We start from the raw sequence: 19,123 nt of genomic DNA, 5'->3' as shown, positions 1-19,123 counted from the left end.
CCTTGTCCCTCAAGGTGAGGGGCATGACTCCTATGACAGTAGTCCACCAGTTAACCACTAACAGTACAGAAAGCTCAGAACACCAGCAGTACTCCCACTGAAATTCTCAGGACCTCTGCTATGTCACAGATTACTGTCCCATCAGGAATCTTTTTTTTTTTGTAACAATAGATCTTAAAGCAAAGACCACTATGATGGGCTGACCACAGCTGCTCCAGGGCCCTCCATGAGCACTGAGTGCCAGATATCCTCAGCTCAGAATCACCTCTCTGCAAGCCTTGGCTTTCCTCTGCGGGCTTCAATGTCTCCACATGCACAATGGGCCCAGCAGTATCGACCTAATGGGATTGTTGTAGAGCTTAGCTGGGAGGATGTTGTATGGCAGCACCTTGTCTGGGGTCTGGCTCATTGTGAGTATGCAGTAGACATTACATGGGTTTTTGTTAGTTGCATGTTGTACTGGAACACTGTCTGGACAGATAATGAGAAAAATTAGGTTTGAGTCACTGACTTCACTTGCTAATATGTAACTATGTGCAAGTTGCTTCACTCATTTGGGGCTCCATTTCTTCACCTTATAACACCTTCCTGACTTCCGCCAAGATGGAGGCATAGGTGGAAACACTGTGCCTTCTCCCACAACCAAGTTTGACTACAACAAAAGTTTTGGAGAACTAGAATACACCCAAAGACCAGAACACGGAATTATACGGAAGTCCGACAGCTACAAACCGTTCAACGGGGATGGTAAGAGAGGTGGAACCAGCAGTGGAGCTGGGTCGGGCAGGACAGATGCCCCGACCTAGGCACTAGGCGCGCAGGCAGCCCAAAGCCAGTCGGGGTGTGGGGCAGACTGACCAAGGTCGCACATTCGCCCACAGTGAGATGGACCATGCAGGCCCCAGGGGACGAACCCAGTGGTGGAGGGCCGACAGCGGTGGCACACTCGAGTGCAGTGGAACGAAATGCGTGGGCCTGGTGACAGTGGTGGCTGCGGTGCCGGTGGGGGTCGCGGCAGCGGGCGGCAGAGAGAAGCCATTGTACCTCTTTGACCCTGCCCCCACATACAACGTCACAACCCAGCAACTGAGTTGCCCTGCTCTGGTGAAAACCTAGGGCTCCGATCCTGCTACTTAACAGGCACGAACAGCCCAAAAGATGGCGCAAGAGGAACTCAAAGTCCCAGAGCCAATAACTCTAAGCGACCAAGAAATCGCCAGCCTCTCAGAAGCCCAATTTAAGACACTATTTATCAGGATGCTCACAGAATTGGTAGAGTACAGTCACAAATTAGAGAAACATATGAAGGCTAAACTAATTGAAATGAAGGGAGATGCACAGGAAACCAATAGTGATGGGAAGGAAACTAGGACTCAAATCAATGGAATGGACCAGAAGGAAGAACAAAACATCCCGCCAGAAAGGAATGAAGAAATGAGAATTCAAAACAATGAGGAGAGGCTTAGGAACCTCCAGGACATCTTTAAATATTCCAACATCCGGATTATAGGGGTACCAGAAGGGGAAAAGAAACAGCCATGAGTGGAAGACATATTTGAACAAATAATAAAGGAGAACTTCCCCAGTCTGGCAAAGGAAATAGACTTCCAGGAAATCCAGGAAGCTCAGAGAGTGCCAAAGAAGTTGGACCCAAGAAGGAACACACCAAGGCACATCATAATTACATTAGCCAAGACTAAAATGAAGGAGAGAATCCTAGAAGCAGCAAGGGATAAGGGGACAGTCACCTACAAAGGAGTACCCATCAGACTGTCAGCGGATTTCTCAAAAGAGACCTTACAGGCAAGAAGGGGCTGGAAAGAAGTATTCCAAGTCATGAAATCCAAAGACCTACAGCCAAGATTGCTTTATCCAGCAAAACTTTCATTTAGAATGGAAGGACAGATAAAGTGCTTCTCAGATAAGGTCAAGTTCAAGGAGTTCATCATCACCAAGCCCTTATTATATGAAATGCTAAAGGGACTTATATAAGAAAGAGATGATGAAAAATATTAACAGTGAAAGGACAGCAAACACACAGTTATTAACAACCACACCTAAAACAAAAGCAAACCAAGAGGACAGCTAGATCAGGAGTGGAACCATAGAAATGAAGAACACATGGAGGGTTAGAAACAGGGGGGTGGGAGGAGGAGAAGGGGGGAGAAGGCACAGAAAATAGCATAGATGGTAGGTAGAAAATAGATAGGGGGAGGGCGAGAATAGTGGGGGAAATATAGAATCTAAAGATCTTGAGACACGTGGTTATAAACTAAGGGGGGGGAATGGTGAGGGAGAGAGTGTGCGGGTGGAGGGGAATGAAGGGGGGAATAAAACAACTGTAATGGTATAATCAATAAAGTATATTTTTAAAAAAACACCTTCCCCACAGACAATAATCAGGGTTCAATGATGGACTGCACACAGCATTTGATGAGCTGAAAAGGGCTTCAGCTATGTGTAAAGAAATGTCAGTGAAGGTGTGGGAGGGCCACACAGAAGTGCAGAGTCTGCGTGCAGCCCTTTGGCTCAGAAATAAGGGGGAAGAAGAGAGAGTGCAAAGGAGGCACAGAGGAAAAGGGAGGGAATGAAGGAGGGAGGGAGAGAGAGGGAGAGAGAAAGAGAGGGAGATCAGACCTTGGTCCAGATACCATCCATGGTGCTGAGGGTGCAGCAGTGAACAAAACCTAGTCGCTGTCCTGGTGGTACTGGGGAGAGGGGGAGTAGGGGAGAACAACCAGAAAAAGGGACAGGAAAAAATGAAACTACAAACCCCAGACAATGAACTTGGGCTTGTGGAAGAGACAGGTGCTGAAAACAAACCACAGAACCAAGACAGAGAAAAATGAACCAAGGTAGGAAAGGATTGGGGAGGAGCTTCAGGTGACTGTGGATCAGGAGTGGTGGTTGACGGCAAAGTGTTTCAATGGCAGACACTGGGACAGGAGATTTTTCCTTGAGAACACCCACCTCAAACTCAGAAGGGCAGCTCCCCACCCTTCCTCCCCCACAACCTGCCCTATTCTCAGAACCTGTAGCGATTGCCAGGTGTGCACATACCTGGACCACTTCAGGGAAGCACATGTATGGCACCAGAAAGACGAGCACCAGACACATGGCATTCTGGAAACTGGTCACCCCCACCTGGTTCCTGCTAACCTCCCTCTGAGCTTTCTCAGAGTGACCCTCCCCACTTTATTCCAACACCTGTGCAATAATGATGAGTTTCTGGGAAAACCAAAGGGAGGACAGAGATAGCAGTGTGACAAAACAAAGAGAGCGCCATCACTTGGGAATAAAAGCATGGTGTGTACTGCAGGCAGGACTGGCGGCTCAAAGGCTTTCCTCTCCCTTTCCTTCTTCGTGCACTGAGGTCTGCTGCTAATTCAGCAAATGTTCAAAGTCTGTGGTTCTCTGGGCACAATGTGCCAAGGGATGCACATAAGGGAGGATGTAAAGGCATCCTTGGCTTCCAAAAAGCTTGACTTCCTGGGGAAGGAAAGATAAGCATAGACAAAATCACACTCTGTTTCAAAGGGTGCTCAACCTCACTTGGCCCTGGTACCAACTTCCTGGACCTCACCTTCCCTCCTGCCACAGGTGCCATGTCAATTACTCCTGCTGCCCCTCCTCCCCTGGTCAGATTCCAGGACAATTCTGGAACCAGCTCTCCCACCTGGCCAGGTGAAACCATGAGGCTCGACCCCCAAATACCTGGGCTTTGATCCTTTGCAAAGAATGGGAATAGCAACAGAGAATCTGGAGGTCCCTAGAGAGACTTGGTGATGGCTGGAAAATGGGAATGGACAAAACTCACTTCAGTTTGCACTCAAAAGCAAAGACACTGCAAAAGAGCAGATTCAAGAACTGCTTGTGTTTTGTTGGTGACCTGCATGGGGGTGCAGGGGCAGCAGAAAGCGGAGGAGCTATGGACACTCACCAACTGAATGTTGACTTAGGTCACACTACAAGGCAAGGGAGCAGGGCCCCCTCTCTGACTTCCGCCTTGGAGCTTGCCACTGCCATTCCCCTCACCCCACAGTGACCCAGGGTTTTGAGACTTGGGGAAGCCAGCTGGGATTTTCCCAAAAGAGCCAGGAGGATGGTGAACTCTTGGAGAAAATTGATTATTAAAGCCTGGGTGTAGATGAATATTCCCCCAACTGGTGCCAGGATACCGATTACTATTCCCCTAGCTAGTACCTAGATACTGATTAATATTTCCCCAGCTACTACCTGGATACCAATCAGTATTTCCCCAGTTAGTACTTGGGCATTGACTATTGATACCCCAGATTCCCACAGGGTGTGGCATAGGCTTGGTTCCTCATCCAGTTCTAGGACCTGAACTTCCCCAGGACACAGTGGGAATCATTGTCCTCCAGAGGTGACATGGCAGAAGTTGCTGTTGAATCCTGTTGATGAGAGACCAGCGTGGGTGTTAGGCAAGGATTTCTCCCTAGGCTCCCAGCACATTAGAATGAGGTGGCCATCTAGAATCAGAGTCCTGGTGAAAGACTGAAGCCACAGGTGAGGGTCCTGCAGAGTGTGCCAAGGACCCCACAGGCAAAGGACTGTCCCCCACAGGGAGGGCAGTTGCACTGGAAGGAAAAGAGGGTTCTTTGGGCAGCACTTCCCCCAGGTGGTTCTCAGCAGCAGCATCCATGATCTGATAAGGATCCTCAAAGGGCCAGGAATCCATGCAGGGCAGCCACCAAGATGGGGGCCACCTCTGAATCTCAGGACCTCCTGGTTGGGAGTGCTATTCTGATGGAATAGCATTGGACTCCAGAAGAACCCTTGCTAAAAATCATTAGGCACAGGATCTGATTTGGTCTGATGATGTTCGGGTTTGAAGAGCCTGGTCAAGGAAGGTTGTCCAAGCAGAGGCAAGTTGGTCCCCAAGTCTTGGGGAACTTTTCTCCTCCACTCTACAGATGCTCCAGGCAGAAGGACATTGGGGGAAAGGAAGAGGAGACAGCCGGTGACCCAAAGCCCTCCTCCACTGACTCCTTGATTCCCTTGACTTTGAATGTGTTCAGTTCGCCAAAGCCAACCCTTACTCTCCCACAGGGACCCAAGCCATCCAAGTGTCCACTGTGTTGCCCTAACCATGCCCTTAATTCCAGTTTCCCAGGCCCCCAGACACCCAATGCCCTCCTCCTTGAGTGCTGGGCCCAGCCTATGTACCTGAGAAGTAAAGGCAGATCAGGAAGGAGCAGACCCAGCAGAGCCCAGCACCTACCACAGCCCTGCACCATGCTCCACTCTAGCATCTGCCTAGGCCCCAAAACAGCTAGCCCTATATCTTAGTAGTGGGGCAGGGGCAGCAAAAACAGGCGGGGCTACTGGTTGTGGGGAAAATAAATCTCCACACTCCATCCTCATTCCTAATGTGGTGTGTGTCAACAGGTGCTACTTGAATGTCCCAGGGAAGCTGGTGTTCCCACCTGGTTCCTTTTCCCCAAATCCCTACTCCTTTCTGGCCCAGTTGTCCTGACTCACAGCTTATCACTGGTTGCCAGCTCTACTCTTCCCTGGCTCCATGCACCAAGCACACCAGGACCTTCTCCTTGGGGTCTCAGCCTCTTCATTGCTGTCTCACAATAGAAGCACTTGGTTCTCTTCTCTTTCTCTTTGGGATCATTCTCTCCCAGCACCCCTTTCTCATGTGTCCACATAACATAGCTCCTTTGCCTTAATCCAAGACTTCAGGAGGCTCTGAGGTGCGGAAGTGGACCCCATTTGAGGGGCTGTCCTACATGAGACCCTGTGTCTAGAGAAACAAGTCTCATTCCCATCTTTAAGAGATAGTGGTGTGATAATTTCCTACCACTGCTGTAACAAATAAAAACAAACATGACTTACAACAACACAAATTTAGTATCTTATGATTTTGAAGATCAGAAGTCTGACACAGGCCTCAATGGGTTAAAACCAAGGTGTTGACAGGGCCAGTTCCTTTCTGGAGACTACAGGGGAGAATCCGTTTGATATATTCTCCAGCTTCTATCAATAGAAGGCACCTGCAGTCTTGGGCTCACAGTCCCTTCCTCCATGTTCAGTGGCAGAAACAGCAGGATCTCCTCAGATAGCATCATTCTCATCTCTTCTTCCTCTTCCCTTTCCACATTCAACGACCCTATGATGACATTGAGCCCATCCAAATCATCCATGATAATCTGTCTACTTGAAGGTCAGCTGAACTAAAAACCTTAAATCCATCTTCAATCTTAATTTCCTTTGCTATGTTACCTAATACATTCACAGGTTCTGGGGATTACGATGTGGACAATGTTGGGGGTTGGGGGCACCCTCCTGCCTACCACAGATATGGTCAAATGTGTCCACAGAATATGAGACACTGAGAAAGAGAGCAGTCATTTTCAACTAACAGTAGAGGAGGGTGATATAATGCTATTCTCAAATGACCACAATTTGGTCATTGTTAAGGCTGGGTGATGGGAGCATAGGAATTATTTAACTATTTTGTCTATTCTTAAATAAATTAGAAATTTTTACAACAAAAAGAGTATAAATGCCTGTATTCTTTCTGTGGCTGCCACGTCTCACCCAGAGTAGACTTTCCTGGTTGCATGAAGTCTAAATTTTACTGCTAAATTTTATCATTCTGTCCCCATCTCAGCTCCTGCTGGCCAGTTACCAGAAGAGTGAAGAACTTCTCTCTAGAATTGGCCACTGGGTGTGTTACAGAAAACAACTCAGCTGCTTTTGGGTGTATGGAGTGGAACTTTATTTACACACGAGGACCCAGAGGAGGCAGTCTCCAGATTCTGGACCCCGAGCTCAGGCAGGGGCTTGTTTATATAGTGTGGCATGCAGAAGCAATTTTGCTAAGCCTACATGGCAGAAGCAGGTTTACAGAAGCAAGAAAGCAGGGATGCTGATAGGGTCATACAATGTTCTTTTGTTCTTATTTCTTAGTTACTTAGTTGCTCACCCCTCCTTATCTTAGTGGCTCAGCAAAGGGACCATGTCCTTCTGACTTGTCTGGACTTGTCTAGGCAGGTTTCCTGCTACATCTCCCCCCTTTTGATGCTTGACAGTACTGTTAACTAGTCTAGCATCACTACAAGGCTGGCCTATATGTCTTTTGGTATCTTCTGATAATGATGCACCTGGAGGGACAGGATCTTGGCAGTTGTTCTGCAAGTTACTGTAGCTTCTAGATTCTGGATTATAGTCTGTAGTATGCAGGGGCTGAAGCTTAAACCTAAGAAAAGTATGATTAGTGGCCCAAGGCAGGGTAGTATCTACTGGAGCCAGGCCTGGGGATTTAGTCCCTAATTTTTCTATTCTAACTTTCTGTTTCTTTGGTGTGGCAGTTTATATTCTTTGATTTCTTTAACTTTCTTTGCTATGATCCCTGACTGATTTACATAGTAGCAATATTCTTCTCTTAGGAATGTACAGCCCCCCGGCCCTGGATTCAGAGCATTAATGAGGTTTCTTTCCTCATCATTTTTCTCCTTTTGTGATTTATTATTAGGGAGGGCTTCTGAGACTCCTTTCTCCTTCTGGAATTATGGACAATGGACAAAGTTCTCATCTTGTAACTACTTCTGGCTAGACATGCACATCGTCCTACCTACCCTTGGGTCAGAGGTACCCTGAAAGAGGAGGGGGTGTGCAGCACAGAGAGAGTCCTTCCTGCAAGGGGAAGGACCTTACAGGGTCCTAGTCAGTTGGCTGTCACCAGGAAGTCGCAGGCTTGGTGTCCAAAGGCTGGCGTTACTAGACTGTTGGCCTTCTGGTCAGGTCATATTCTGGAGGTGACAGATTAGGCAAGAAATTGAAAGCACAATTAAATCATAACTATTAAATGACAAAGGCAGGGACTTCAGTAAAGAATGGCTTATCTGGAGGAAGGTGTACAAGGCATGCTACACCTATCCAAGACTCTTGTGGACTGCTATACTTCACTTGGGCTGAGGGGAATACATTAGGATTTCCCTCCTTTTAGATTTCTGAGCCCTCACTATCCAAGCTATCAAAACAGAAAAGGGAAGATCTGTTCTAAAGTGAGGCCCACAGACCACCCTAACCCTTTATCAACCTAACTACTTAGTTCAATCAAACCATTGAGTCTCAGGGGGCAATGACAAAGATGGGCTCCTTAAGTGAGGCCTATATTGTAACTAATCATCCATAGGCATAGGCAGGTCATAAGCATACACCCTATGAAAACAGAAGAACATATAGGTTAATTCACACAATAATCCCCAAACCAGTCTCTGTGCCTGTGAGACTGTCTTTTGGGAAGACATTCCATTGCAAGGTCCTTCCTGCAATGACACTTAACAATGGCAATTTGATGGGTCCTTTGCACCTGTAAATTGTACATCTTTGGTGACATCACAAACCTGGTTTCAACTCTTAAATGAAAACAAATTTTCAAAACAGCTGTGCCATTCTGATGTCCAATACTGAGCATACAGATTTTCCTTGAACTATAATTTTTGTCCTTAAGATCATCCTCACTGTTATTACAGGGACTACTTTGGGTCCCGCTTTTGATTTTGACTGTTCATTTGCATAAACACACCAAGAACAGCCTGGATCACTTATGATCCTTAAATCCACTTTGCTGGAACTCACACAGGAAACCTTCAGATTGACTTCTCAGTCCGCCCCTCAGGGCACAGAAGCAGAGCCACACATCCGCCATCTGGCTTCGCCTGTACCAGTTGTTTCACTCAAATCCTTGAGCCTCCATTGTGCCTACAGGTTCCTTTTAGCCATCTTTCAGGAAGGCAACCTTCGTTCCTTCCATGGGAAGACTGGCTTGAACCGCACAACCAACCAAAGTACCAGGCTTTTCTCGTGGGCTTTCACTAGCTTCACAGGTCAATCCCAGTTCCTCTGAGCTCTCTGGTAACAACCAAAACCCATACACACCTCCTTCAGGCATGACATTCCAGTCAAAGTCCTGGTTAACAAAACCACTATTAATGACTGGTCTTATTGGTTTTATGCGAAGAAATGTTATATCATCATTCATTCCTTCAGAATGCCAAATTCTGGAGGGATCAGGTAGGGAGAAAAACACAAAGCTTGAAGGAAAAATCTTTCTCCTTCTAATACCCATCAAGATGCATCTCCATGCCTTATACCTTCTATCACTAACACCACATAATTTCTTCTCAAAACTTTCACATTTCCATTTATTTTTATAACTTCCCACAGACTTCCTGCAATATTCACAAACCTTCTATAGCCCTTTCACCTGTCCAGATTTATCCATAATTCACTTTTAATCTCTGTTCCTTTCCCACACTGAGAAGGATTGTACTTAAAGTCAGTATCTGGCAGCCAGAAGTCCCTAGCACTACAGACATCTTCTACTAAAAGTCCCTAGATTCCCAGGGACATTTTGCACCTTTTTGAAGCTTACAAACACCCTATAAATCAGATGGTCAGCCTTTGACCTCAGTTCATGACCTTCAAAACCAGAGCCACTCCTATCAGAACCAGTTACACAGAGAACCTGACTGCTGCAGTGTCCACCACACAGCAGCAGCATACAGCTCATAATCTGAAGAGAAGCCTTAGCCAGTTCTAAGATGGCGGCACCCATGCACGCAGGATTGTCCAAGGTGGCAATGCCCATGAATGCTCTGTCCTCCATGGTGGAACACTCACATGGCTCATCCATTTTACCCAAAATGGCAGCACTCAGACTCTGGTTCTGCCCACCTGCGTTGGCAGCCCTGAGGCTCTGGCTCCAGTCTCCAGAGCTAAGAAGGCCCTGGAGGCCCCCAAGGCCCCTTCCACCTGTGGGCATGGGGGCACCTCAGAACCACCCTCCACCCATTGGGGGTGGTGCGCTGAGTCTGCAGTCACCGATGCAGGTAGAGAGCAGGCTCCACCTGCCTGTGAAGGTGGGGGCCCTGTGGCTCCATTTTTGGGAGCCAAAGAGGCCCCTGCCAACCCCTGGCGCAGCAGGTGAGCAGAGCCCAGTTGCAGAGGCTACGAATCCATGGTGGAGACTTCTCCCACTTGCAGGGCAGGAAAAGCCATAGTGGGCCTCGCCTCCCGAGAAAGCAATGTCACCACGGGAGGTCTGGGGGCCCCCCTTTATTTATTCTGAGGATGGGAGGAGGTCTCCCAAAGACTAACTCATATGGGGTATAGCCTGAAGGGTTAGGGGCATCCCTAAGCCTAAGTAGTGCCAGCAGCAGCAAATCAGTCCAAGGTAGTCCAGTCTCCTGGTGGAACTTAGCTAGAGTTTCCTTGAGAGTCCGGTTCATGCACTCTACTTTTCCCAAGCTCTGGGGTCCATATGCAGTGTGCAATTTCCATGCGATTTCCATAGAGGAGCCTTGTTACCTCCTGTATTATGTTTGAGATGAAAGCCGGACCGTTGTCACTCCCAATAGTCAGGGGCAATCCGTACCTTGGGATGATTTCCCTCATCAGGGCCTGGGTGACTTCTCGGCTTTTCTCAGTCCTCATGGGGAAGGCTTCTACCCACCCAGAAAAGGTGCAGCTGAAGACTAAGAGGTACTTATACCCCCAGCTGGGTCTGACTTCAGTAAAGTCCACTTGCAAGTCCTCAAAGGGCTGCCTCCCTGAGTGCTGCATTCCTGGCTGTATCCCTGGGTGCCCTGCTGCATTGTTCCGGGCACACGTAACACACTGCCCTGCTGCAGAGGCGCAGAGCACAGCCAGGTTAGGGAAGTAAAGGTACCTTTTTAACAGGTTTTCCAGGAACGTCTTGCCCACATGAGTGAGGCTTTGGCACTGCCTCACTAGATTGCTGGCTTGCCCCTGGGGGACATATATTTTCCCATCTGGCAACTTCCAATTCTCCTCGGCAGTTTCCTGTCCTCCACCTTGTCGTGCTCACTCTGTTTTGATTTGTGCCCCTTCTTTAAGGACGCCCAGTACCCTGTCTTGGTTAGCAGTTCAAACAGCTGGCAAGGGCCCTCCCAGCACTGGTCTCGGGTTGGTGCAGCTGAAAGGAGGTCATCTATACACCGCAGTAACACTGGGTCAGTCTCTTTCTCTGTGAATGATTTTAGATCTGTGGCCAGGGCCTCTCCGAGGGTAGTGGGAGAGTTTCTGAAGCCCTGTGGCAGCTTGGTCTGGGTCTAAGCCAGCTAGGCTGAGGACTGTAGGCACCTGTAACCCTGGTCTTTGTCTCCTGAGGTGGGCTTTTCCTTTTTCCTTGTTTACTTTCCTACAGAGTATGAAGTTTCTATCTTTTCTGGAATCCTCAATTTCCCTTTCAGAGCAGATACAGAGCAAAATCTGAAACACAGAGTTCCAAAACAATACACAGGTAAAGGCATTCTCTTGCACCAATGCATCCACTGGTGCCTCACAGAGACATGCTCCTTCAGGCCCGGGCTCATGGCAGAGACATGCTGCTTTGCCTCAGGCTGATACACTCATCAGCCCCAAGTGACCCTTCCTGGGTTCCAGGTGGCAAAAGCATTCTCCCCAACTGGCTACAGTGATCCTCACTAGGTCTTACAATTCAGGTTTCTGGTCAGAAAAAGAACCACATGTGAGAAATTTGCTTTTTCCATGAAACCAGAAAACAAGTAGGTGAGGTTTCCTTTACTCCAGGTTTAAAACTTTCACATCCTTTATACATATTTCTACTTATCTAGATTTATCTATCATTCTTTCTACTCTTGGTTCCTGGTCCGGGAATGGGTCAGAGTGCTGCAGCCTTCAGTCTAACACAGTGGAAGGTCCTCCGCCCATGGTGACCCTCCCAGAATGGCACAGACAAACAAAGGAATGGGGTTTTCGGTTTCGCCTGCCTGGCCTCTCTTCTCGTGAGGTACTTGGGTCTGTCTTAGCTAAGGCTGCCCACGTAGAATCCGGGTTAAACTCCCAGCCGTTATGCCATATGACGGACTCAGGAACTGCAGGTTGGGGCCCACCCTTGATCCGTACGTTTTTCACCCGTGGAGCCACAAACACAGTCACTCACACACAAACACACAGACAAACATCCAAGAGTTTATACAGTCCCGCCCGAGTAGGACTGCCCAGGTGGGGATATGTTTCCCTTTCCAGATGGCCAATTGGCCTCCAGAGGACTTATGGCTAATTGCCTGCCTGAGAGGTGATCAGTCTCTCCTGCCACCGCAAGGGTGGGCCTGGTCTCAGGCTCTGGTCCCCAGGGCACTTACCAATCAGCCCCTTCTCAGGTCTGGATAGTTCCAGTCCGCACCCCACTTGCCTGGGTCAAAGAGCAGTCTGGAGGATGACTTCCATGGAGCCTGGGGTGTCTGGGACCCGAAATCAACGGGGCATGCACTTCCCTTTGGCCGCCAGGCTCCCTCTCAGTCACTCCCCCCGCCACCTTCACCAGAGGCAAAAAAGGCCTGCTCGCATGAGTCAGTTCCCAATCAGGGAACCAAAATATTACAGAAAACAACTCAGCCGCTTTCAGGTATATGGAGTGGAACTTTATTTACACATGAGGACCCAGAGGAGGCAGTCTCCAAATTCTGGGCCCCAGGCTCAGGCTGGGGCTTGTGTATATAGCGTGGCATGTGGAAGCGATTTTACTACTAAGCCTACGTGGCAGAAGCAGGTTTACAGAAGCAAGAAACAGGGCTGCTGATAGGGTCATACAATGTTCTTTTGTTCTTATTTCTTAGTTACTTAGTTGCTCACCCTTCCTTATCTTAGTGGCTCAGCAAAGGGACCGTGTCCTTCTGACTTGTCTGGGCGTGTCTAGGCAGGTTTCCTGTTACAGGTGGAGGGGCAGCAGACTTTCAGTGTGATATCCACCAGTTTTGCAAATGCTTTTGACCTGGACCAAACCAGAGACTAGAGGAATCCCTGCATCACAGGCTGTACCTCTCCTGCAATTGCCATCCATAGCCTTGTGGGGCCTTGATTCCTGTCACTGATGGCAGTCCAGGGACCAGATGCCAAGGGCGAGTCAACAGTGACAACAGAAACAGGACTGTTCTGGAGTCACCCCCATGTTCGCTCAACCCTACAGGTTGGCTCAGATGCCCCAGATCATTTCTGATCAATGCAACATATTTCTGCTGGTTTGGGACTGGGAATTTCAACAGTAGTCCTAAATTCGGGAGCAGATGACACCATCCCAATAGGAGGGAATGGTTATATTGTAGGGTAGGGTAAATTCCTTTGCAACCAAGCAGAGGTTGTAAGAGGTGGCATGTGCTTTGAGGTGAGGCTCTTCCCATGCGCACAAGCATGCTCCCTCTTCCCTCTTTGGGATATGAGAGCTTCCTGGGCTTCCTTGTTTCCAGGTCTGTCTCCAGGACATGGTCACATGACCTCAACCACCCTCTCCACTTTCTCTCCCCTTCCAGGGAGGCAACCCCTCTCCTCCACTACAGTGCTCTGTCCTCTCCCCTCCCACAGCTCTCACTGTAGAACCACACAGCAGAGGCAGCAAGAATGTAGAGGTGAGGGGCACTGTTGGCTGTGCTTGCCCACTGGCTGGGACACTTTCATGCAGGCCAGTGAGTCACCATGTGTGGCTGCACACCTGTCATGTTGTCATCCTCACTGTCTTTTACTCCCTCCACCCCCAACTCCCAGAACAACACCTGCCTAGACTCCTACTTAGTCACCAAGAATCTGGTCTGTCTTTATGACCTAACCTTCCCAAGTTTCCAGCTGTCCCAGAAACCCAGGAAATCCATGCGTGGGGCTCCCAGATGGGATGGTATCTAGAAGGGGAGGTAACCTAATGGCAGAGGAGAAGGAGCTTGGGTGGAGAGGGGAATAGGAGGAACCAGGTGAGTGGGGAGTGAGAAAATGGACTTCTTAGAGCAATGGCAGAGGAGAGATGTGAGAAGAGGATCTGGGAGACCAGGCAACCTCCGCTTTCAGTACAAGTAATATTCATCATTGTCCTTTGTGGGAGGACCTATAGGCATAAGAGAAATAGTGGGACCACTTATGAATGGAAATGGGGCACATGGGACCTCCAGAGGCATAGGAGAGCACCACCCAGGTCCTACGGGAACCCAGGACTCCAAGAAAGCAAAAAGTAAACTTCTAGTTTGCACAGTTTATTGAGATATCTGTCCAGAATCTAGAGAGCAAGGAGCCTGCTTTGGTCTCCTCATAGGCCCTGCACCTCCCTTTCACAGAACAACAACTAAAAGTAAGGGAAGTGGCAGCCAGGTCAGGGATTGAGATGGAGACCTTGTGAGGCAAGTGGGTGTTGGAATTCACAGAGGATGTAGGGAGCTTGAAAATGGAGGGCACGAGTGGAATGGGAGTGGGGGTGAGATCCCAGAGCAGATCTCGCTGGTTGACCAGATGACAAAGAGAGGTCAGTGAAAAGTGGTAATTATTTTCAGATGGTTTGGACAGTGCTTTATCCATCACAGGGAGAGAAGAGAAGATGACTTTCCCAGGCACTAGAGTTACTTTGGGACATTTCAGGGTTTCCCAGTCAACAATCTGAATGGGCAGGATTAGCCAATGAACTGTCTGTCATGTCTCAAAGAAATGTCAGAGAAAATTTTAGGGAGTGGATATGGGGCAGGGAGGGCACTGGAGGAAGCTGGGGTTCCACACAGCTGGAGAGAATAAGGGAAGGGATTTGGCACCCACAGTCTGGGAAGGTGAAGAAAGAAGACGAGATAAAGGGGCATGTGCCACACTGGGCAGAGGAGGAAGCAGAGCAGCTCTCTGGGGAGCGTCTCCCGTGTGTGTGTGTGTGTGTGTGTGTGTGTGTGTGTGCACATGCCACAAATGCATGCTGCGAAAGTGACTTACGAACTGTCATGTAACTGTCCCTGGGGTAGGAAGACTTTAGGGTCAGCTAGCTGGGGCCCCAGGGGATTCACCTGGGCCAGGATGTCCCGGATGGAGCGGCAGGGCATCTTTCCAGAGCTGCCACAGGGCTGGGAAACAGCTGAGGGACCAGACTGGGGAGAGCCATTGTGACCCCCATTCAATACCGAGGAAGCGACAGAAATGCAAGGGTGACCAGCAGAGCTGGACTTGCTACCACAGGGCTGAAGAATGATTTTGCTGCTGGATTGGGAGGTGGAGCTGTGGCTGAGGGAGCCTGTGCCAGGTGGGGAACAGGGCCCCTGGGAAACACTGCCACAGGGGTGGGAGTGTGACCCAGAACTGCCGGAGACACTGGGGCTGCTGTGGACTCCAGAACTGGAGAGGGAGCAGGGCCCCCTTGAGCCTAAGGAACCACCTGCACAGGGCTGCACCCCACCCGAGCCCGCTGGCTGGAACACAACAGCCGAGGAAGCGATGCTGGCACTGGAAGAGCTGTGGCTGGGGATGATGGGGTTGCTGGAGAAGTATTTTCCCTCAGAGATGGGGGCCCCAGCTGCAAAGGAGGGCACTCCTGGGGAGCCTCTGACAGGGTTATCTTTGGTGAAGTATCCCACTGGGTAGATTTTGCCCCTACTGTAAGTCATGCCTGGGGCCAGATAACTATTAGAGGAGCCACCCACCACTTCATAGCTGCCATAGGAGTCGACTACAGAGGTGATGGGGGGACAGGGCTTGCCCGAAGGGCCACCATTGCTACAGGGGGCACCCTGAACCACTCCAGGACCACCAGAGCCATGCTGCTCCACCACCACCACCACTGGCCTTTGACCCCCTGACACAGAGTGAGAGCTGGAGATGTAGGGGCTGGAGTGTGAGACAACAGGCCCCCCACTGCAGGGAGAGTCGGGGACATCTGAACTACAGGGGCGTAAGTTAGAGTTGACCCTTTGGCCACCATTGCTTGATATCCAGGAAGCTTGGGAAACAGAGGAGCTTGAGCCTCCTCCAGACGGGGAAGAGTTTATCTCGAAGTGAGAAGAACCACCATTGGTTAGTAGAGCTGGTCCAGACACTGACTGGAAGCTGCTGCCTGACTGGGAGGAACTCGAGGCACTGTGTAGACTAGAGCCAGATCCATAGGAGTAGCTGCCCTGGGAATACCCCGTCCCTGGCTTAAATAACACAGATCCTGAAGAACCACTCTGGGCAACACTGGATCCACTGGAGCCACCACTGTAGTCACTGCTGAAGCCACTCGAGCCACTGGAGATGCTGGAACCACTGGAGCCACCACTGGAGCCACCACTGGAGCCACCACTGGAGCCACCGCTGGAGCCACTGCTGGAGCCACTGGAGCCACTGCTGTAGTCATTGCTGAAGCCACTTGAGCTACTCGAGATGCTGGAACCACTGGAGCCACCACTGGAGCCACTGCTGGAGCCACTGCTGGAGCCACTGGAACCACTGGAGCCACCGCCGGAGCCACCAGAACTGGATATGAAGTTGCTGGAGCCACCCTTTCCAACAAGACAGGGGTCATTGGGGGAGGTGATACGCGTGGGGTCCTTACAGGGGTCTGAGAAGGTCCCAATGCTTTTAGCCAAAGTCCCTGGTGAGGAAAGTCATAGTTAGTAAGGGCCTGGGAGACTTGGCTTTCTCCCTCACCTTTCAGGCCCGTCTCTGTCACCTGCCACTTTGATTTCTTCTTTGATTTCTCCTTTTTTCTCCCAGACTCTCCCTGGTCTGGGAGAGTCTGGGGCAGAAAAGGGAGGGAGAGGCTGTTGTCTCTAAAAAAAAAGTGAGGTGATAGAATAAGGACATTTCCATTATTCTAGGAGGGAGAGAGGAGGAGCCAAATATCTGACAGAAAAGAAAAGGAGACTGCAAAGAGGGAGGCCCACAAGGAGGGTGCAGTAAGACAAATAGCCTACAGGACCAGCCCCAGAGACAGCAGGGCGGGGTGGGGAGACTGAGACCAGAGGTGGGCGTAGATCCCCAGGAAGGAACCCCATGAGAGATCCTGGGGCCACATGGGCTGGGAAGACACAGGCAGAACAATAGAGGGCCAAGAGAGGAAGAACAAACAACAAAAGAGACACTGAGAAAAGAGAAGGCCGGTCGGTCGTGGAGGGGCTTAAGTAGAGAGCAGGGCACTTAGGAACATGGTCAGCAGTTTCTTTGTTAGAAGCCAGGCTTAGATGAAGGATGGGAATTTTGCTCCAAGCCAATGCTGCCCTGCAGAAAAGCTGGGTGGGGGTCAGGATGTGCGGGCACCCACTGTTCAGGACCTGTTGGTACAGCCTGATGGAACACCTCGCCCTGAGCAACCCTGTTCTCCTGGCCCAGCACAGCACAGGGACACTGGATGGAACCTCCTGGGAGGGTTCTGACTGGCATCAGCTTCTCTCCCCCAGACCTGCTCCCCACCCCCACCCAACCCTCACTGTGAGCAACTGCCTCCCCTCAAGCTGCTCCTGCCTTGGCTCCCTCCTGATACAGAACCAACTCTTTCTGACTCACCTACCTCCACCATCCTCCACTGCCTCTCAACCCCTTCCAGTCCCAAGTGGTGTGCACAGAGCCACACTCTGCAAATCGCCAGCCCTCACTAAGGTTCTGTTTGCACATTTGGAGAAGCCAGGTCTGCCCTTCCTCATGGCATCACTGTGAGCACTGAATGTGACCATGGATGTGGAAGGGGCTTGAAAACATAAAGCGTGACACATTGTGATGTGTTACTGCCATTAATACTCAAGCCTGCAACCAATAGCCAGGTCTCACAATCTGTGATGACTTCATTCCTTCCCTCTTCAATAAAAAGTTCTCTGCACCCCTCCACACCAAACCCCAGCTCTTCCAGTAACCCTGGTCGGCTGTCCTCCTCTGCTCCCCCAATGCTACGCAGCCTGTCCCCATCCAGGAGCCATGCAAGGTCACCACAAGTGTCTAGTTGACACCGCTGCCTGGGGTTTTGCGTAATATGGCTTTACTCTGTATTTGTGCTCAAGCCTCAGTGTCTTCACGTGCAGACTGGGAATAACAAATCTCATTTGGTTCCTCTAAAGGTTGAAAGTGCTAGAAAACAGTATCTGGCACATAAAAGGGCTCATAACTACAAATGGTAGTTATTGTGACTACTCAATATCCAGTCTTCACCTTCTAGTACTCAGCAACAAGATTTTTATATAACCCTCTCAAATTTCCAAAGCACTGTCACGTACCTTATTTGAGATTCACAGAGAGACTGAAGCTAGGTGTTACCATTAACTCCATTGTAGAGTTTCAGAAACTGAAGCTCAGAGTTTAAGTCACTTGCCTGGGTGGCAGGGCAGTTAGAAGCAGCCCCCAGGTCCCAGTGTCAGACTGTGCAGCGGGACAGAAGTTTGGCCTTCCCCCCTAGACGTGGTGTGCCCCAGGTGTCCCCCAGCACAATCGCGCCCCCCGGCCTTCCCTCACCTAGGTCCACACCCTCCTTCCCATCCATCCTCGATCCCAGGCCACCCTCCCTGCCTCCTACCTGGCAGGAGGAGGCCAGCCAGCAACAGGGCCATCACCCCTTGCCCTCCCACACACCCCGTCCTGGGTGCCTTCGAGGAGCCCATCCTGGACTTCATGGCCTTCAGACTGCCGGCAGCTGGTGGACACACAGGCCTTTATGGCAAGGCTGGACATTCTCTGGGCAGGAGTCACTGTGGGGTGGGGAGGAGACAGGAGGGCAGTGCCCAGGGGAAGTTGGTGTGGCAGGAGGAGCTGAAGTAATCAGTTGGGGTATCTGCCTACTCAGCAGCAGAGGTGGCTGCAGTGTGAGGTACCGGTGGCCCCGGCCCTGATAGGTCTGCCCTGGATCCTCATTGCCTAACCCAGAACCTGGCACTCTGCCCCAACAGCGGCTGCCCACTCTGGCGAGGCTGCCCTCACCGCAGGTCCAGTCACGTGGCTCCCTCAGTATGTGCTGCCTGCCTTCCCTATGTTGGCCTATCAACTCCACATCCTCCGGACCAGCATTTCAACTGCCCCTCCTCACTGGTTCTCTGCTCTGCACCCACCCCACCCTCCACAACTGCCTGGTTAACCAGGTTCCCATCCACAGCCCCTGAGAATCCACCAAGTGGACCCTTATACTCTCCTCCAAGTACAACGGTCTGAACCCCACGCCTGCGCCACTTGTCACTGCCCAGGGACTCTGCCTGCCACACACTTAAACCAAGTGTTCCATCAGTGAATGAGCCTTTTCCTCTTAGAAACTGGGAATCTGCCTTCCAAACCACAGCTCCTTGACCTCTTCCTTCTGGGGCCTCTAGGGACAGCATGAGGGGAGTTGGGTATTAGGGCCTCATCCTAAGGA

The 19,123-nt window shown here is 50.3% G+C and overlaps 2 protein-coding genes across 2 annotated transcripts; both read right to left on the bottom strand.

Moving 5' to 3' along the window:
* Window positions 1–3,955: 3,955 nt before the first annotated feature.
* On the bottom strand, window positions 3,956–6,176 carry CUNH6orf15 (chromosome unknown C6orf15 homolog). Its single transcript, XM_037046889.1, is given in 3 exon segments — window positions 3,956–4,807; window positions 4,810–5,190; window positions 6,045–6,176. Coding segments are annotated over 3 exon segments (1,365 nt in total).
* Window positions 6,177–14,680: 8,504 nt separating this feature from the next.
* CDSN (corneodesmosin) lies at window positions 14,681–18,404 on the bottom strand. The gene is made up of 2 exons (XM_037046813.1): window positions 18,296–18,404; window positions 14,681–16,387 (listed from the first exon to the last, which is right to left on the bottom strand). The coding sequence occupies exons 1-2, from the start codon at window positions 18,390–18,392 to the stop codon at window positions 14,754–14,756; spliced, it is 1,731 nt and encodes a 576-aa protein (XP_036902708.1). The 5' UTR covers window positions 18,393–18,404; the 3' UTR covers window positions 14,681–14,753.
* Window positions 18,405–19,123: the final 719 nt, after the last annotated feature.

The sequence above is a fragment of the Sturnira hondurensis genome, unplaced genomic scaffold (genome assembly GCF_014824575.4).
Source record: "Sturnira hondurensis isolate 20B ecotype Veracruz unplaced genomic scaffold, ASM1482457v3 Scaffold0005309, whole genome shotgun sequence".
Taxonomy (NCBI): Eukaryota; Metazoa; Chordata; class Mammalia; order Chiroptera; family Phyllostomidae; genus Sturnira; species Sturnira hondurensis.
Note: the sequence above shows the minus strand (reverse complement) of the source record. Positions and strands in the feature narration are given on the sequence as shown.